Source organism: Chroicocephalus ridibundus, chromosome 11 (genome assembly GCF_963924245.1).
Source record: "Chroicocephalus ridibundus chromosome 11, bChrRid1.1, whole genome shotgun sequence".
NCBI classification, from domain to species: domain Eukaryota; kingdom Metazoa; phylum Chordata; class Aves; order Charadriiformes; family Laridae; genus Chroicocephalus; species Chroicocephalus ridibundus.
This window is the reverse complement of record NC_086294.1, coordinates 4,137,007-4,158,466: the sequence shown is the minus strand read 5'-3', so window position 1 is coordinate 4,158,466 and position 21,460 is coordinate 4,137,007. Positions and strand designations below refer to the sequence as shown.

The window sequence follows — 21,460 nt, the reverse complement described above, 5'->3', positions numbered from 1 at the left end:
TTGTTTTTCTGTAGTTTATCCTTTATGTTCAACTTCAAAATGTGTTCAGAAGACACTTTATTCATCAGGGTATTGTCTTCACTCTTGTGAGTTACACTGTTGTCACTTGGTAAAATGCTCACCATGAGGGCAAGACTTTTTCTAGTTTATGTAAGTATCTCACTTATTGAGAAGCCTTGTTTGTAACTTGATTTAACTTACATGGAAACTATTCCGAGTTGTCTTTGCTGGGTTGTTTTTTTCAAACAATTCGTGTTAATTTATTACAAAGTCTGTTTTGCCGAAGAAAGATGGAGTCTAAAAGTAGCTTTAATGTTCTATAGTCTCAGTGCATTTCAGTTGAGGGAGAAACCTTTATCAGTATCCTGAAGTTTTAACAGGTCTCTATGTTACTTTGCTATTCGGGTCTTGGTTTTGATTTTACTTTAGGGAAAAATAATGCATCTTTCCTGAGAAACAATTAGTTACTGGATTCACAACTAAAAAAGCTGAAGTAGGAATCTGTGTGGCTTGAGTAGGTATCAGTAGGTCCAATTTAAAATATTCCACCTTAATGTGTTAGAGATTAAAATAATCCAGGTTTTGCAACATGGCAATGATTTTCCAGCAGATAAAGGCAAAAAGAATTCCCCTGAGTTCAGTGTTTATAAACTTAAGAGTTCCATTTTCATAAAGTAGGATTTTGGTATTTGAAAGTCTATACAAAATACACTACGTACATGAACTCAAGGGGTTATTTATGGAACCTTACCTTTACAGAAATTATCATCCTGACATTGTACTTTACTTGATAAGGACTTTGCCAGTGGATCCTGTAAATGCTTTAGTGGAAACTGGCAGCTGAATAATCCCCGAGATCGGAAGGCATGACAGCAGGGCTTGAAAGGGATGAGCTCTGTCTTTCAAACCCTCTTGGAAAACAGCCCGCAGAGACTTTCAAAACTCTCTGGTAGTTCACAAACTTTTCTTGAAGAATATTTATGACATAAATACTGTCTTAGATGCAGATCACTTTAGATAGCAGTTTAACATTTCAAAGAATTCTTTATTTGAAATAGAACTAAGAAACAAGTAGATTTGTAGTGAGTCTCAATTACTATGATAAGTAGATGTAGCATCCCCACTGTAGGTAAAATTGTTCCATGCCTTGAAGTAACTTGTGGCAGGCAAGTGAGGATACTAGATTAATTGCGTATCTAATCTTACCAGGCTGAGTTTGCTTAATTTGCATTTTAGGTTAATTCTTTTGTGTTTTATTTATAAGCGTGTCCAGGTTAATAGGATGTTCTTGTTAGTTGATTTGTCTGGGTGGGTTTCAGTCTGGTAAAGGGAGAAACCAAACCATTCTCTTGGCAGCATTCTGCAATCTGATACCTTATAGAACTACTGATACCTTATGGAGATGTATTGTACTAGCATCATGGTTTATAATCATTAACTGTTCTTCTTTCTTTTTAATGTTAGGACGTCTGGCATGGCTTGTCTATTTTGTGGGTACTTTTGTGGGAGGACGATTAACGTACACTAGTACTGATGAACATGATGCCATGGATGGAGAATTATCCTGTCGGTAAGTAGTGCTTGTTTTGAATTCTTTATTTTGATTATTTTTTTAATGATGTTTAGTATCAGCAGATATTCTGAATTTAAATGTTGCAGTTTTTGTCCACTTCTTGGATGGTGGGTGCTCAAAGACTGTACTTACTTTCTGTGGATTAAGACAATTTTATTGGCTTCGATCTTTCCTGGCTCATCACTGTGAGCAGTGAAGGAGTCGTTAGGGGTATCATTTCAAAACTACGTTTCAGAGGAAGGGAAGAGAATTCAAGGCAAATATGTCTCTTACTGTAAGCAGCGTTTAGATATGCCCATGTAGCCACCTGTGTTCATTTGTGTGTTATGCTTGTATCAAGTTTTAGTTTAACTAGTTGTGAGTTATGGCTATTATTTTCTGTACAACTTCCTTTATATTAATTAATGCATGTAAAGTGCAGAGGAACTGCTGGGCAACCACTGAAAATTTAAACTTATTTTTACAGTAGAGCTTGGAATAAAAAAAGAAGGCTCTAGATTTAAAAAATACATGTGCTAGAGTCTTCTTAGTGCAAGCTTTAGGGCAAGGGATGAGTTAGGGACTATTGTGAATGGCATGTATTCCTTGTGGGAAACACTTTCTTATACTTGTGGGTGCAAACAATGATTGTTAAAAATGGCGTGCATATTTGATCCTGTTATTTACATCCACTAGCTAACACAGGAAAAACAGCATAGAACTCAGAATTGGATAAAAAGCTTTATGTTCCCTCCTCTGTTTCTTGCCTTCCTAATCTACCCTGGGGCTCTGTGGTGTTAGCAGTCTTCCACTATGTTTTTATTAAAAGTGAGAGGTTTTAATATACAGGCTTACAGATGAAGTAGCTACTGACTATATATTTCACAACTGGCAAAAGGTGAGAATAATTTTTTGAATTGCTAGTGAATTAGGATTTCAAGGAATAGATAGCAGAAGAACAGGGGAAATTAAATAAGGAAATATTTCTTTCTTTTTTTAAAAAAAAAAAGGCATTAAATTTTTCTTCGCTGGTGTAGGCCGAAATTGATTCTTCGAAATTAGTCCTGGTAATATGGAGATATATATACCAAGTAAGGATTTAGGTCAGAAAATACATGTTTGCTCAGATGTTTTTGGAGAGACAGAAATGGGAAGAAGCGAGGCAGACAGTGCGTTATATACTGCATAAACTTACTTATAAGGAGAATAGTTTAAATTTCCAGGGAACTCGAACAGCTCTTATCTTGCACTTGCAGTTTGGAACCCGTGCTTCTCAGATTTCTTTGTTTCTTTCATCATGGAATTGATGCTCTAAGAAAGAAAAAAACATTTTACAAACTCACCGCAGTATAACATACGTATCTGAGAAAATTTTAAGTCACAAAGTCATTAGAAAAGCATTATGTTTAGGTTTTTAGTGGTCAATTAGCATAATTAGCATCTAAACAAAACAAAATCCTAGAAGGAACTTAGGCAAACAAAAAATGGCTGATGGGTTCCTAAAGAAATTAGCTATGACAGTATAATTTAATTGGAGAACTCTTCCTGAAAATGTTGTCGTCTTTTTTTTTTTTTTCCTGTCATTAAGAGTTTTTCAGCTGATATCTTTGATGGATGCCCAGTTACCGCAGTCCAGTAATGAAAAAGTAGAACTGGCAATTCTGTGGTTCTTGGATCAGTTCCGTAAAACATATGTGGGAGACCAGCTTCAGCACACCTCAAAGGTAAATATTTGCTATAAACCACAACGTCTGAAATAAAAAAAGCCTGTGCAGAAATTGACCTGCCAATATATCTTACACATAAAAGGTCTTGAGCTTAGCTGGTGGCTGATGGGCTAGATGGATGGAGAGAGAGAGAACTTATTCCTGCGTTGTTCATCTGAGCGGGTTCCGTATCATGTATTCTTTTGAGTTTTGGCATGCAAGGAGTTAATATTTTAACAGCTATGTTCATTAAACCATTTTAGGTTACTTTGCATTTCAATTTTTTATTTCAAACATTTAGCTGAGTTCTGCTATATTGTGTTATATTTCACAGCTGGGTACACAAGATTTATTCTTTTAATAGTTCTGTTCTTTTGACAGTTACTCATTTATGTGGTTTCCACTGTATTTCTCACATTACTTGGCTTTTCTGCATTTTAAATAGGGAAGGGGGAAAAGTAAGATGCATTTTTGAAGAAGCAGCAGTTAATTCACCTTAACTGTAGGGGACAGTCATAATATAGATGTTATAAAGAGAATGTCAGTAAGATGAGATCAATTGATCTTGAGAAAGACTGAAAGAATTCTGTTGGAGCCCCAAGCAAATCTTTAGCAAGAATTGTGACAGTGACTGAGATTTGGTTTTACTTGTGTAGTACTCTGTCCTTGCTTTCTGGTGAGCGGTCCCAATCTCGAGAATTCTTTTATCCCTTCAGGTTTGAACTGTGCTTCGACTTTATCGAATGGTTCCTCACTTAATATTAAAAATGAAGTTTTACACTATACTGAATTACTTTTTCATGAAAGCAATGTGTTCCTTTCACTTCTCAAAGCTGATTTGTTATTTTTAAATATGATGCACTGCTCTCATGCTAAGTAATAGAAGGTACACAGTAAAACGTGCTCATGCTCCTGGTATTTTCATTAGCAAAACTCCTGCTGACGGCCCTGCAAAGGCAACATGGCTGTACAGTAGTTGTAATTCCCGGATTATTTTTTCTTTCTATCCAATTTTTGAGGGTTTTGATTTCACCTTATATTCTGACTGAGGTGTAACTGTATGGAGAAGCCCTATTGATGTATACTAGCCTATAATAGATTGTTACAGGAGATCGTATACCCAAGCTTTTTATGTCCATCCTTACAGAAAGCTGGAAGAAGCGTTCGTGTGGGGGTGATGCAGTGTGCAAAAAAGTACATTATTTATACCTAATCAGCTGGAGCTCCGTTGGTAGAAAAAATGTGAAACTTGAACGCTTGCCAGCTACACAAGAATTCAATACATATGGATTTATCCAGCTCAGCGATATGTTTTGAATAACCATAAGACTGCCTCTGCAATTGCATTGTGTGTGGAAGGTTAAATGGTTAATTATTGAGAAAAATGCTGGCTGATGTGTTCATTTGATATTGGAGAGCACTTTGAACAGAAAGAATTAGCTTTTACCAAAAGGACGAGGGGCAAAACTGTAGTATGAATTTGAGAAAATGGCTTTTTGTTGTCTTGTTTTGGTTTTTTTGTGTTTTTTTTTTTTTCCCCTCACCTGGTTAAGTGGACGTGAATGAAACTCTTAATACATCATTTTCCGTATACTGCCTTTGCTTATGATGTGTGTCTTGCGTGTAACCAGACTGGGAAAGTGGGAATTTAGCAAGGCTTTCATGGTGCATAACAGTTCGAGGGGGGCTGTCTCTAAATTCTAGCTGCAGTCTAGCCACTCTGTAGTTCATTGCAAATATATTTTCAAAGTGTGCCTTTTTTTTTTTTTTGTGGTTTGATTACATTATCTATCACTATAATTTAGTTTGCAGTCAAATTACACTTCCTTTTTGGTTTTGTTCTAGTAGGCCAGATACAACGGCCTCTATTTGCATTGATAGAATCCCATGGTCCAACATTATTTTACCAGATGTTGTTACAAAAGCTGTGTGTAAAGGCATCTGTGCTCACAGTTTTGGTGGGGTTTTTTAAACTTTTAATAAAACAAAAAGAGGCGTTTGTATACGTTTTGCAGTTAAGAGAAAGGCAGAAGGCAGCACTTGTGTGACTCTTCTGTTTTATCCTGCTGTAGCAGCAAATATAGCAGCAGATGGCATTCTACCCTCACAGTTGTAAATCCTCTGATACTGTGTGTCTTGCTGGCAGCTATCTACAAATATGCAATAAAAAGGCTCACACTTGGAAGCAGAAAAATGAGACATATATCAAATGACTAAGTTAATACACATTTATATAAATATTCAGGATTGCTTGAATTGTTTTATTTACAGACTGGATAATGGAAATTCTGCATGCTTCAGCCACGTTGAAATAATTTTTTGAGACTATTTCTCTATTTGATCATATGCTTACATACAGAAAAACAGTGTTAGAGGAGGCTGAATAGTCTTAATGAAATTGTAGAACAAGTCTATATAAATATAGAAGTTTTGTTCATTAATTAACTCATATTCTTAAGTATGTGTACATAACAAAAGCAAACTCATTATAGAAAAAGAAAATTGGCTAGGTAAATTAATGCATTCTTATTAAACACTCCACTGGGGCTTGCTGACTAAGGAAGACTAGCAAAACCCTCGGAGATCTCTTCCATGACACTGTAATATACTTTTAGTACAATTACACTTATGATACAAAAATAATACATCAAGATACTGTCTTTCGCGTCAGATAGACATTTGAATGAACATATTTATTATATTTCTGTTGAATACTAGACTGGATTCTCAGGTACTGCACAACACTATTAATATCTGTTTGTCTATCGATACACATTTTGTTTAAATGCTGGTATGACTTAGCCTTCATAGAGTCATCTTTTTGTTGCATATTGCTGATTTGGATGCTGGCAGGCTAGTAGGGAACAAATTGGCTGGAAAAGCACTGCAGCGTGCTTTACTGAAATTGTAGTCTCAGCTTCTATCTGTGGTAGCTTTAGCATTACTGTAGTGTGCCGCTGTTAGCCACTACTCTACGGAGTGTAATATTGCCTTGAAATCTGATTCCTGACGTCAAACACATGTTGTTTATTAGAGGAAACATTGCTGTTTTGAACGAGACTTCTCCTTTGCAATATTCTTAACATATCAACAACTATCCAATTATTTATTTATATTTGCAAGTGGCACTAGGCTGGGAGGCAATGTGATCGCAAAGGACGGGATTTGAATCCGGAAAGGTCTTCGTAAGCTGGAGAAATAACCTGAAAGTTTAAAATGCTGGTGAAACACCATGCGTAGGAATGAAGATTCCCGCTTACATCTACCAATGGGAAATCTCTGATCAGGCAGAAGATGCTGTGGAGATGTGTTCTAAGCAGGGGTAACTCAACAGTATGTGTTGGTTTTGCACACAAGAAAAATACAACATCTTTGTGGATGTAGTAGTAGGAATATTGTGTCGGGTGCTGGAATTTCTTACTCCATTCTGGATATTTGGTTCTGACTGGGCTTCAGCTGGAATACCGTGTCTGGTTTTGGGCACCGCACTTTTAAGTAAACTGTAGACACATGAGAGAGTGCAACAACACAAATAAACCAAAGCAGTGCCTTTGTGTCTTGCTTTAGCAAATAGAATATTGGGGTGGGACAAAAAAAAAGGATGCCAAGAGTTGTTTTCGAAAAGCTGGTGATTAGATGTTTTCAGTGCCCTTCAAGGGAAAGACAGGCTGTAACTGGCTTTATTTGTTGCAAGGAGGACTTAGGAAAAGCTCTTTAACTGTACCAGTAATGGACTACTGGCGTGTACTACCCAAGATGCGATGGGGGCTTTTGATTTATGTCCAGGTATGCTTAATTCATTCTTCCGTAAAGTGCAGAATAAACCAGAAGTCCTGCTGGTCTAATCTCATGCTTCCTACTAAGACTATTATGAATGGTCATGGTTGTTTGCTATGGCTTAGCCAGTGAAAGGCATGCTTAGGGGGGCAATGAGCCCTCCTGTTTGCGTTGTGTGTTACGTCGATCAACCACCGATAAAGACTTTTTCTTTTATTTCAGGCTTTTGTTTTAGCCTGGCATGTTTCAAGTAACTCATTTCAACCATTTTAAAAGGAAAATGGGTACTGAGATGACAGGAATGACGCTATCTTTGAATATGGAGAGTTGGCAGAGGAGACTGACTCCTTTTCCAGCTCAAAACATGAGTTTGCTCCTCACTTATCCATGTTAAGGAAGATCTTGTCTTAGTTATCCAGCCACAGGTGAGACGTTCATCGGGTAGCTTGTGATTTAGAGACGATCTGGTGACATCTCCGCTAAGTTGCTAACTTCCCATGGCAAGTGCAAAAAATAAGGTGGTGTTGCTAAGAATGTATTTTACTTGCCTTTTTTTTATTTAGAGCAGATGCTTCATGAGTAACAACGCAAGATCTTTCCTTGCTGTGGCAGGTAGACCAGACCTGGAGGTCTGCTCCTCGTGCTTGAATGCTGCTTGTGTTACTGCAGAGTTGATTTGTTAACACACATGATAGACTTCAGCATGTTTGCACTCGGGATGCCAGTTTAGGCTAAACAAGGATAAAATGGCAAGACTTATTAGCCAGGACCTTTCCCTGCTACCAGCCACATCAGGGATTTGAGCAACAGGAGGGGTTCGCAGCCTTCCCTGGGGTGGTCCAAGCTGCGTCTCTTCCAAACGGCCCCCGGAGAGGCTGGATGAGCAGCTGATGGCATGGGCGGCCGCGTTTGGCTCTCCCACTGTCTCTAATTGCTAGTGAGAGACTGCCAAGAGTAAATCAAACTGCAACTTGTTGGATAAGTTTTGCCGATTAATATATCATAGGAAATTCAACTTAGCTAAGTTAATTACTAAAATTTCTTAAGTTAACTTAGAATTGTGTCTTTGACTTGAAAGAAGTTTAAGGCATCTTCATAACTTGGAGTCCTGACACTTTCAACAGTGTTCAGTTCAGCTTTTCATGTCTGTACAGCTTAGAATTATTTTATTAAAAAGATGGTTTTCGCTGAAGACTTTTCTCTTGAGGTACAATTAAGAGTTATGCTAATAGTGTGCTCCTAAAAAATGTATGCTTCCAGAAGTAAAGTTGTTTTTATTGCTAGTTCCTCTGCATCTTCAGTTTTGGGGGGGAATGCTTTTGGTTACATATGTTGTCATTGGAAATAGAAGTATTTAGTGGGCGATTACAAGTGGTTTTATACGTGAGAAATAAATTACATTAATAATATGAGTGTATTTAATAAGTCATTTGTGGGGTTTAGCATTAGGGTATAGAACTGTCTATCATGTACTTACACTCTGGTTTTTTGGTGACGTTCTGCCTGAGATGAAGGATTTTATCTTAATTTTGCGCTTGTCATGTTTACTTTCTACAGCATGTGGCGCTATTTAACTAGAGTTATCCCTTTGGTTTACCATTGCCAGTCCTGAAACAGAGCTCAAAACTGGAACCTGTTCACACGTTAGGTAAGGGCAGTGTGGGGCAAACAACATTAGAATTAGCAAGTGTTTGAGTCAGCTGTGCTCTTTAACAGAGCATGATTACAGATTATGTTCTTTTTTCAGCTCTTATAGGCAGAGCAATTTTTAAGCAATCCCACCCATAGTCTTAACCAGCATAGTTATGCTTGCAAACTCCGTGTTTGTCTCGTATATTAAAAAGAATTTATTGGTTAAAATGCATTTAGGTAAATATTTTTGCTCCGCTGTGAAGCAGTTAATGGCTCCCTGTTCTGCTCTTTCCAATCAACCAGTAGCCCTGGATGTGTTTAGAGAGGTCTGGAGGTAATTGTAATCTGTACCAGGTGGCAGTCATTTGAGGGATCCCTCCAGGAGGGAAGCTAGTGTGCAGAGTGTTCTAGTGAGCCATGCTTCTGTTTTGCCCCAGTGAAAGTGGTAGGTACCCAAGGGAGAAAAGTGGGAGTTAGAATTCTGATTCTTCTGGGAAACAGCCCCGTGTGCAAATGAAAGGATACAGTTGTCACCTTCCCGAGGTGCATCAGCTCAGGAGTCTGGGGAACCCCCTCTGGTCTGCAGTCTCGGGCAGGTGAGGGTGAAGAAGGGTGTCGAGCATAGATTGGTGTATCGTCAAGAGCCTTTACAGATACAAGAAACATGATTAGAAACTGGGGTGAGGGGATGTACATGGGATTTCTTACTGTATCCTGTACATATTTTGTTTGCTTATGTGGTCAATATAAAGAAGTTACTGTGTTAACATTCAGAGATGCATCTATATATGTTTTTAAAGCTTTTAAATTATAGACTTGACATATGAGGTAGATCTACGTTATGATAAGAAAATATTTTGAGGGTTTAGAATTTAGACTACAGTGTGTTTAGAGGGGAGGAAAAAATATTATTTCCTTGCTGTATGTTGTTTGCAGTAGCTGAAAGCTAAAACCGCACGTAAGCAGGTATCACCTAGCCTCTGAACACAGGTTTGTCTTCTAATGTGTAATGTGTATTCTGTTGACTTATGTTAGTTTTGTATTATATTTATATTTCTTCAGCATATGTATGTTTCTTTGATTACATTGCCTGCAGACACAGAAGCATGACCTAGCCAAAAAAAAAAAGGGAAAAAAAATATACATAGCAGTGCAGAATATGACTACTTTTCACCCTGCCCAATTTAAGACCCAGAGATCTGCAGCAGTCCCACTGACTTTAATGGGGATCTTTGCAAGTAAAGCTGTTGATCTGGGCGTCTCATCAAAGATTCTGGGTCCTCGCATCTTCGTGATTAATGATATCTTAACACTTATGAATGATTATCCTTCTCTGAGCTGTAAAATATATATACTGTTTTATTTCATTACAACGAGGTGAAGATCACAACACTGACAGGTGCTGGAAATTAGCAGGCAGTTTTGAAATTGTTCTGTGCACTAGAAATTAGATCTCATTTTAATTCAGCTTTTCCAAACTAGTAAATGAGGTTAATGCCATACATATTCAGCTGATATAGATGAAGAAATTGATATAAAGTAGATCAACATAGCTACAGGGCTACTTTAATTTATAGGTAAAGAGGCAGTGATAAATGAAAGTAATGTAGTAGTGGTCACTAAACTCCTCAGCCATCAGGGATTCAATAGTGTTAGCTGCTCATTAAAGGCATTGCTGGGGTACATCAAATAGAAATTTGAAAAGAAATAGCCAACTAACCCTTAATTATCAAAACATAGAAAATACTAATTATGCCTTAATTAGCTTTTCTTTTAATGTACTGAAATTGTTACTTTTTGTGTAGCACAAATGGATAGTTATATCAACAATAAATAGGTTGTTTTAATAACTTTCTTTTACCTCTGGGAAAACCACACTCCAATTTTTAATATGCAATAATGCTTCTCTCTAGCCTGTAGGAGATGAAAATTATTAAGTAGCTTTATTTTTTGAAGATTTTACAGCAGCTTTGGGAAGAATTATTTCACCATGCATCAATTATTTTTAATTGAACTGAATATTTTTCAGATTGCATGAAATGCCTCTCATTTAAGTTTAACATTTAGAGTTTGTTAAGGAAGCATCATAGTGAGAATTGGGTACAACTTATTTCTAAGGCATATTCTAGGAAGAATAAAGAACGGTTGTTTCGGAAGAAAAATATTGGCAGTGGTATTTTTCACTTCCCTGGGCCAAATCTCATTTTTCCTCTGTTTCATAGCTACTGCACCGTGCTCAGCCAATCTCCGTGCAGTTCATATAGGAAAAGAAAGTAGGGATTGACTTCAGTGGGGCTGGGATCCATCTGCTACTGATGAAAGGCTTCAACAGCTGTTGCAAAATTCTTTGCCTTTTGAGGCAGCGCGTAGCCTTCCCTCTTTGGTTATATGTGCAGGAAAGGAATGTAACAAGCAGAACTGGGGTTGTTTTATCAAACACAACAGGTATGTGTCTTTTCCAGATAAATGATGGGAGGGAAACACTGCATAGTTCTGGTCATAAAAAGCCTCCAAATTCCTGTAGCAGTCCATGTTGAATTAAATAGAATATAATTGCCAGTACAGAAATCAAAATAAGTGAGTGTTATTGTGGTGGGTGATCAGATTGTTGCAGGATTTTTCCAAATCTGTAGAACTGATACAAATATCCTAAGAAATCTTATTAATGACTTTTTTGTAAACATTTTCTTTTAAACATTTTTAGCTTTAAAACAGAGCAAGTATGATATTATGCTTACCTACAGAACTTAAGAGGTTACAAGGCACCAACTTAAATTTCCAAGAGATTTCAAGCATTTTACGTACATTCAGCATTCAGTATGGTCAAAATGCTGGGAAAGGTAAGACTGAAATGGACAAATACAGTTGTATTATTTGACACCTTTTAAAGAAAAATCCTGTTTCCAAAGCTTTAAGGAGCAAAAATGAGATGAGAACATTTAATGTTTCTTGAACGAAATATCTATCTTCCAGCATGGAGACAACCACAAAACTAGTCAAATCTGTAGCTCAGACTTTTGCGGTGCAGGATCTTTTTGTGGGATTGGAGTTGCCAGTTTGGCTTGCAGCAGCTCATTGTTTGGAATTTATCAGCTTTTTTGGACAAAAGAATTGGCAGTGTGGGGTTTACTTGTTCTAGTTCTCAGAAAAAATGTTGCTTCGTGTGTATTGCATTGGTGTTCTCCTCTTTGAGACTCTGGCTTCTCGGCTGGCTTAGCAATTTCTAGCAAGTTGAGGAGCTAGAGAAGATTTACTCAAGTAAATATTACTCAGGCAGACCTGCTTTCATGTTTTCTGTCCTAGTTCCTGTCCTGCCATAAGCAGAAAGAACTTTCAGCAAACATTCCTGAACTAATATTTGAACTTTATTTAATTGTCTAAAGGTTGTACAAGATAAGTTAGTTGTGCCATTGCTTATAAAAATGTGTAGTTATTTTTAATTCTGGGTTGTGGATTGCACTGACGACCATCTTGCTTCATGTGAAAAATAATCGGATTTCTTTTGAAGAAATCTAATACTTTGAAGAATTCTTTAAGTACTTAGTGCAGAATTTTTGGTTTTTCTGTTTTTAAATTAAAAAAAAGACAAACCAATGAACAAAAAAGAAGTGAGCTAGAATCTGTGACATTTTAGTTCATGGGACTAGACAGCAATTCTTACTTACAATGCCTTGGCAAACTTTAAATCACAATACACCGTGCCTGTTCTTTAACTACTTTTAGACATTTCTTTATTGAATTTCTCCATTACTTGGAAATTTTGTGCAGCAAAGAACCTATCAGGACATAAAGACAAACGCTAAGAACTTTGCAGAGTCATAAACATTGGTTTCCTCATGAAGTTGAGTTGTAAAGTATTCTTCATTTTCACGTGTCGTTATTTCTGGCATTTTTTGCTTGGTTCTTTTATGCAGGAATCAATATATTTTTCTTCTTAGACCATACAGCACTTTCTCTTCTGCATTTGCTTGGGGAATTTTTGTTTTGCTTTCACTTTTCCCAAATTTTACGTTGCAATGCTGTTTAAAATCTTTAAATCCTTAAAATCTCCTTTTTTTTTTTTCTTTTTTGTTGTGCAGTGTATTTGCTCCTCGTTTACCTACACCTTTATCTTACTAACTTATTGTCTTTTAGCTCATTGCTTGTGACAACTAAAACCTGCGTGAATCTTCATATAGGTATTATTTAATCGCATGTTTGCAATTAAAGCACAGGTTTAAGTGCTGTGCTATTTTATTTTAGAATTTTCTAACACAAATCAGGCAATCTTAAAAATAAATAATGAGCATAGTTCAGCTCTGCACTTGGCTGTAACTGAGCTTTATTTTGTAGCTGCTAATAAAGGCACATTATCACGTTCAGGCATTGCAATTATCATTGAAATGTGTATGTCCATTAACTGCAACATTAGGCTGAGGATATAATTACTGTCTAGAGCCAATATCTTTGTGAAGTTACGTCTATGATGCTATTAAGCTATAAGCAATATTTGTAAACTAATATTTAAACGTTTCAGAATTGATATCATCACTTCCGGACTTAAAAACTAATCCTACTTCCACTCCAAATTATTGACGACTTAAGTGTTTGGCAAATATATTATTGGGTAATTTGGATGTGAGTATAATTCGTGATTTGAGAGAGACTACAATTTTTCTAATAGCAAGTGCCCAGAACAAATTGAACTGGTAGCAGGAGAAGAGAGAAACTGGTAACAGCAAAATGCTGATAAAACACTGGTACAGCGTGTCACACAATGCTGCAAACGTGATTAATTTTTCCTGTGGTAGCGTTACATTTCAGACAATTTAGTACAGCAATTTAACTACAAAAAAGCCTGTTGCATGCTAGGAAGAGAATAAGGAAAAGACTTTGCTAATAATGTTAGAAGTATATTTTAAAGAGGAATGAGAGTGAGTCTGTTCATTGATTTACTTTCTAAAAAATTCTAGTGTGTGTGCTGACAGAAGAACCTGAAATTTCCTATGAAGTTAGGTGGATAGTTCATTTGTAAAACTAGGCGAAGTCACCTCTATGTAATTCCACACACGTGGAGACGTTTGGGTCTGTAGTAAAATGCCCTTTCTTTTCACGTTTTGTTTTTATAAGCAAAATAAGTGTGGTGGTAGTTGACTTTTAAATATTTGCATCGATTAATTTTCTGTTCTGTTCCCTTGGTGTGTGACTGTTAGCCAATAGTTTGTTTAATTTCCTTACCTGTCTCAGAAATTGAGATTTAGGGAATGCTGATGTGGGGGATACATGCTAAAGAGAATCAGTCTTCAGGCATTTTTCATCTTAGTTTGAATGCAAGTGTAGTTAAAATTTTTCTAGCACAGGGGAACTATTACATAGCTCAGTGATTTTTATCTGATACAGCCTAATATACATCCTTTTTCTGTTTTACAAAAGTAGTTTCACATTTTGCATTCCTGCTCGTCTGCTTACCTGCCTCTGCTTTGTCTTTGATAACTGGACTCGGTTGTAATGACACTACGTAGGTTTTCTGTCCATGTCACTAAATGCTACTTTGTATTTATTATATTGTTTGGATTTATTACATTGATTATGTTCTTTGTTTAATAATTCAGTTATCATTGCACCTCAAGCAGATTCTCCAAGTAACTTCTAACTGCTGGACCTTTCCACTTGTGCTGTTTATCCCATGCCAACTTAGCAAGAAGGAATAAACAGCGGATAGGGAATCTTGGGGGGGGAGGTGGGAAACAGGAAATCTTGTGACTTACTCATCTAAAATATATTGGTTTTGTTGCTGTATGTTGGCCGCATAGCCTCATTATTTAAGTGGCTTAATGAATTAATTTCCCAGACCTTGCAGTAAGTAAATTAACCATCAGAGTTCACAGCAGAGTGAATAATTCTTTAATATTAGACTACGGCAATTTTTATGAGTCAAGTTAAACTTAATTATGAAAATGCTTATTGCATATTTGTGTAATTCAGAGAGGAAAAATATGCAAAATAACACATGATAAGTACATCTGTCAAAAAAGAACAAACCAGTAAAATCCTAGGAGGTTAGATTGCTCTTGTTGGTACTGGTTGAATTGCACATCACTCAGTTTAGGTCCTGTGTTCATCGTCTGCGCTGGTCAGCAATGCTGAAAGGCTTTTTGTTTGATTTTAGCCGACCAGCTGTTTAGCATCTCCTTCAAAATTACTTAGGAACTTAGTTTAGTTACCAGCAACTAGTATATTACTAAAACAGTCCTCTAGATGATCCTTTAAATTTTCCTTCAGAATAGTGTTGTCATTTTCAATTTATATGGGGAATATGTATTTGTATAGCAGTGTTCTTAAATAGGAATTGTTCTACAGCAGTAACTCAAGTTCATTTTAAAGATAATTTTTTTTTTTTTCTAAATGAGAAGATATTTTACTCAGGTAATAATCTTTCCAGGTAGCTTTATGCACTGACGTTTTCTGTTCTTACATGGGAAACAAACGCGATTATTGAGTAGATAAAGTACAGAATTCCACTCTTTGTGACCTCAAGGTCAGCTGGCTTTGAGCTTGTCCAGTTTCTGACCTGTGCTAAACGTTGCAGATACACTGTCAGTCTCTTGGAGTATTTTCTGCTTATTTAGTTATAGGCACAAGTTCTGCCATAATCCAGAATTGCAAAGAACATTCTGTTTCTCCTTTTACCATTTCCTTTCATATCACTACTCCTGTTTTTCTAATTAAACAGGATTGGGTAGTTTGCATTCCTATTATGGTGATTTATTCATATATTTTTTTTCACGCTTTTTAGACTTATTTACAAGTATTTGTATTGAAAGATCAATGTTGACCTGACCCTTTAAAAATGAAGAAGAAAAGCATTTGCGGAGGAGCATGTACAGAAAACTTGGTCTCTTTTCATCAAGCTGTTGTCACCTAACCACGCAGTCTAACCAGCAATACATCACTCCCACTCTAGAAGAGATAAAGTCAATGGAGCTGAATTGCTAAGGACTATTTCCTGCAGAGCAGCAGCAGTCAAATCCAGGATATAGTATAAGAAACCTTTTGGGGTTTGAGATATAAATGAGGCTTCAGCTACTTCCTCTATTTTGCAGTTCCTTTGATCTGGACACTTTCCAGGTTGATGAAGTCATTAGATTTCTGAATCAAGTGGTTGGTTTTTTTTTTTTTTTTATTATTTGGACTGCCCTTGGCTTCACATGCCTTACGTAAATGGCCTGATAGTGCTTTCTGAGATTAGTGTATCGAAGAAAACACCCACGTCATTGTAAAATGCTTCTTGATGAATTAAGTGAAAGGTTTCCTCCGGGGCAGATGAGTTGTCATACCTGTGTCCCTCTTTTTGCATCTGTCTGAAAATAACTTTTACCAAGAAAGGTTTGTACAGAAATCTCTGCAGAAACTGCATTTTGCTCAGACAAGGAAAGGGCTTCCAGCATGCACTCCTGTTCCTATTTGTGTGTCAGTTCATGGCTCATACAAGCATTTTGATAATGCCTGCACTCTGTTTTCCCCAGTTGTCGTGGTTTCGGCTGAGATAGATAGTGGTTGCTGTGCTTTCAGATTTGGTATGAAAGGAATGTCAATAATGCTTATTGTTTTAGTTGTTGCCAAGTGATGTTTGTATTAGTCAAGGACTTTTTTCAGCTTCCCATAGAAACTGAGAAGGAGCATAGACAGAACAATGGAATGGCCAACAGAATATTCCGTACCATAGATGTCATGCTCGGTATAGGAATGGGGGTTGGCTGGGGGAAGAGGGGTGCTCGGCTCGGGCAACCAATTCAGTGGGAGGTGAGTGTGACTTGTGCCTCGTATATTCTTTTACTATTATTATTATTATTTTCCTTTTCCATTATTGTCTAGTAAACTGTCTTTATCTCAACCCCTGAGTGTTTTTTCCTTTCCCCTCCTTTTCTCCCTCTTCTGCCTACCCTTCTGGTGAGGGTGAGTGAGAGGCTGCGTCGTTCGAGTTGCTGGCTGGGGTTAAACCACACCACCAGTGCTTTCAGCAACTTGTAGATATACTCTAGTGAATGGTCTGTATAACTACAACAGACACTCTTATCCTTCAAGTTGATTGAAGAGATGCAAGGACACTGAAGAAACAATAGTTGCTAATTCCTAATAGGAATAGGAGACAATAAATAAAGTTGTTTGATAGCTGGTGATCAGATGACCGGTAATTCTGTGCAGGGGAATTTCCCTTTCTCAGTTGAGATGTAAAGGTTCATGCTATACTTGGAGAATCTCTGTGACAGAAAGGTTTAACTTAATTCTAATTTTTCTGCCTACTGCACTTAGTCCCTCTTTTGATGACGTGGTGGACACATGAAATCCCTAAAAAAAGAGAGAATGGACTTCCTGGGTTAAGAAGGCATGAAACCAGCAGTTCAAAAGGTCCGTCCAAACATCAATTAAGCGCAGGTTCCTTCATTACACTAGTGGGATCTTTCATTTAAGTCACTGGCTTTGGTGAGTTTCTTCTTAGGTACTATTTTAAGCTTTACTTTTTCTATAGTAAGCCCAGGGAGTTTGGAAACTGAATTTCTTCTGTTCCTGTCATTAAAAGTAATCAATGAAATGATGAGGAAAAGAAAAGCGGACATCGCTGCGGAAAAATTGTGAGTGACTTTTATGGACACCTGAATTTTAATTGGGTATTTTCAACCTATTTTTCTCATCCTTTTTAGAGTTGTTCTTGCTTCAGTGCTCATTGGAAATATTTACTGAGATTTAAGAGCAGAGTCATTCACCAGAAAAGTAGGATAGGAATGAGGGGGTTTTTCCACAGCCTTAACCGTCATAAAAATGGGGATGAAAAGAAGATGCTGAATCATTCTTAAGTCAGTTTTTTTTTCCTTGTGATGAGATAATTTTGAGTGTAAAAAAACGTGTAGAGTGATTATTCATTAGAACAGAACTATTTCTTTTTCATAAGATGCTGAAGTATGTACTCAGAAATTATCGTTTCTTCAGCAAATATGTTTCCTTACAAGCAGGTAGGAAGAATTTTAGCAGTTCAGAGAAATTTTGTCAGCTTTTGCTGAGTTGCTATTTAAGACCTTATTTTCTATTCAGTTGACCTAGTGAGTTCAGAAACTAAGGCAACTGGCGTTATCTGAAGTTTCTGTATTAGGGCTCCTGGTATGAAAGTTTGAGAGAGATATGCTGCCTGTCCTTGAAAACTTGGAGCAAAAACCAAACTTTTGGAAAGAAAAAGGAAATTGAACCCATTGCTACTGTATTATTTAATTTTTTTTGTGTTGCACAGAAGACTAGCATCTTTCTGGGAGGTCTTGTGGCAAACCAACCTACCTTGGGTAGTTCTGCTCCTTAGAGAAGATTTCGCTTGTTGCCTTCAGATGCAGGACCACTCATAAAGGTCCAGGTGACACGTCGGTGTCTTTAAGTGTGCTTTCCATCCAAGTGAAATAATCCACTGAGGATTATTTTAAGCAATGAGAGATCAGCAACTTTAGGTATCTGTGGTAGGGTTGGTATAGATGTTTTGAAGAAGCCTGTTTCCTCAAAAGTTTTTCAAGGCGTTGACATGAGCTTATTTTTTCAAGGCCAAACTGCTTAGGCTGGAAACCCTTTCACATCTATTGTTAACCATTTTGAATACATTTTACAGTATGAACTTGTCAAAGTTTAGGAATTCCCATGGTCTTCCTTAAATATACAGGCTTTTGCTCTACCCTCAAATGGACTATTGGATTCTGTAGCTTTGACTAATGAGACTCTTTTGAAGGTGTTCATAGCACGCTCTGAAATCAATGATTTCAACTGAGATCAGGACTGAAAATGATAAATCTACTTTTTCTGGTTGTGCTGTCCATGAGCTTGGCTACACAAGGCACTGCATAATTTTCCAAGTAGAATCTATGGTGATTTGTAATTTTCTTGCAGAAACTGAGTTCACAGGTAAGTTTCCACGAACTAGAAATTCCGGCACTTGTAGTAGTTGCAGCGCACATACATCATTTTTTCACATAGGCTGATGCTCTGTGCTGAACACTTTTGAATTTGATTGATGATAAAAGCTGCCTATTCCCTCACAATTATCATCTTTTAGAGAACTTGCTTGCTGAAAGTATGGAGGTATGAGAGAACTGTTTGAACTACCCAGGCTTTGCAGCTGACTTCAGTTTATACAGCCCTTCTGTATAAATGATTCCTGAGTGTCATGGTCCTGTGGCCAAGTTTAATATAGTACCAGGCCTGCTTTGTAAAGCTGCCAGTACCCTTTGAAGGTAAGGAAAAAAAGTGTTCTCCTAAACAATGGGGATTTAAATGAAGTTTGTGTTTTGCAAAGTAAATATCTAGTATCAGAGACACACTTATGACTCGTATTTATTAGTACTTGTAATCCTTTTAAAAGTAGAGAGTTTTAATTGTACGCATCCTGAAATCCACCATTTTCTTTACAAATAAATAAATAAATAGCATCTATTGGGAAAGATAGTATGTCTTACAACTAGAAAGTCAGCAGAGGGAGCACAAGTTAACAACGGAATTGTATCTGGTGGAAAGGGCTGGTGGTGGTAATGGTTGTGGGGAACGAGCAGTGAATAATCAAATACTTGCTTGTTTTGTATTCTATAAAGATTTAATCACAGTAACACTTTCATACTGCCAGCTTGAATACGCTTAGACGGTAGACTATATAATGTTTTTTCTGGAGGCATATAGAACTGTCAGCTGGAACTGAGCTGTGATGTGTAGGGGTGTTTCGATCCATGGACCTGGGATTACTCTTAGCAGTTGATTACGAGGCGGTTTGACTTTGTTCTAGTTTGCCTTTTGCTTTCTTCATTTGCCAATAAGCAAGTACCTTGTGCAAATATTCCCCTTGTGTTCCTCTCCGGAGGGCCAGGGGAGGGAAGCAGGTGGATGGAGGCTCCTTGCTCTTCAGTGTCTTCACCTACAGGTTGGTGGCATTAAGCTTCCAACTTGCCTAGATACTACTTTGGCCTAAAACAAGTGAGAAAATACTTTTTGAGAACACATGCTTCATTTTTAAGCATGCTTAACCTTAATAGTTATGACAAGTTTTTAAAAATCTGTGCATTTGAGACAGCATTAATAATTAATGTATGTTTCATTAAAAAAAGAACAAACTGTCGTGTAGGGTCATTAAATTCTTACTTGGCTAAGATCATCAAAGTTTAGATGCCCTAAAATGGTACATTGTTGGGGTCGTAATATGCTGCTTGAAAAAAAAATACCCTGTGATTTAGTTTTGATTCTGACAATACTCAAAAGGATTTGTTATGTCTTACAGACCTTTCTGCAAACTACTAATGGGATGAACACAATATATCACTTTTATAATAGTGAGCTATTAAAGGCAAACATAAAGCAGTCTGAAGCCCATAAGTGCTGCCAACAGCTCCTGCTTTAATGAATTCCCTTTTAGATGTCCATTAAATGCTCATGGCAAATGTACTCATAATGGAAATGGCAAATCTAAATGGGTAGATATGAATAATCCATGGAGTTTAAATTCTGTTTATGATCATCTTCACATTTAGTTTTCAAGACAACGCAGTTTAGTTTTCATTACAGTTTGGAATAAAGAGGACAGGGAGTAATTGATTGCTTCAAGCAGATTAAAATCAATGGGTTGCTTTTCAAAGAACCCGTTCAATGCAGTAATTTCAACTTTAAACATTGATTTAGGAAACTCAACACAAAATGTTTTGTGCCGTGTGAACTTTTATGTGGAAAGACTAATACTAATTTTATTTCTATATATCTGTATATAGAAATATATAGAGGTTGTTATCAGTATGTGCATGAGTAAATAGTGATCTATATTAAGTCATTTTGATATTATTGCGCTCATATAATGAATCAATGAGATTCCCGTCATCATTGTGATACTGTTTGTAAACCATTAGCACACAGAAATTACAGCCCATCATACATCATTACTGTGATTGAGGCTTTATTACCATATTCTCAAATTGCTTGCTTGCTATAAAACTAAATAGACACCAGACAACTATAGGTAGACGATAGACTGTGCATTATTGTACTGGAATAATGAAGGATTATTGTAGCATAATGGGGCACAACTTATGAGGAAAATAAACTTGGCAGCAAAGGAGAACTTGAGTGTTTTTAATGTTTGTTGTTACTACTTTAAAGGTCAAATATATTTGTTATGATCAAGTTACTGTTTCCTCATTTCATGAGTCACGTCCTCTTCATATTTCAAATAGGCCTTCTTTTATATTTAAGCATTTAAAATCGGGGAACTGCGCTGCAACGTTCAACCCCAGAGACAGCTTGTCCGCTGTTGAAGTCCTGGTGTGGTTGTGGAGGTGGCGGGGTGGGCGGTAGGGCGTCCATGGCAATGCATGCTTCTCTTGGGTTGCACTGGGAAGAAACACAGAAGAAAAAGTGCATCAGCAGACATCAGCTGATAAGGAGTGATTACGCTCTCCAGACAGACAGATGCAAAGCGTAGATCAGGAATTTTAGGAGCTGCAGTGAAAGAGTTCATGATACCTTGATCTTAAAAGAGGAGAAAGCACACTGAATTTGGACTTTGGGAATTAAAAAATCTCTCGTGACAGAACTGGGGGTTTTCCTGTACAACACCAGCATTCGCAGGGTACGCTCAAGGTGTTACTTCAGCTACAAGAAAAATCGGGTTTACTTCAGTTTTCTAAAGTTTGGAGTGGATTTAGGCCCATAGGTCACCCAGAGTTAATCCCAAAGAGTCAGTGGAGAGAGAACCGCAGCTCCAGGAGAAGTTTTGTGTCGCTCTCTGCAGACGCCTCAAGCCCACTCG

General features: G+C 37.2%; 1 protein-coding gene across 2 annotated transcripts in view; it reads left to right on the top strand.

Moving 5' to 3' along the window:
- RANBP17 (RAN binding protein 17) overlaps positions 1–21,460 on the top strand; it is a 159,962-nt gene that overhangs the window by 23,001 nt on the left and 115,501 nt on the right. For both annotated transcript variants that reach the window (XM_063349133.1, XM_063349134.1), the window contains 2 exons: positions 1,465–1,570; positions 3,141–3,276. In XM_063349133.1, the coding sequence (XP_063205203.1) occupies positions 1,465–1,570; positions 3,141–3,276 (242 nt within the window). The remainder of the gene's footprint in view (positions 1–1,464; positions 1,571–3,140; positions 3,277–21,460) is intronic.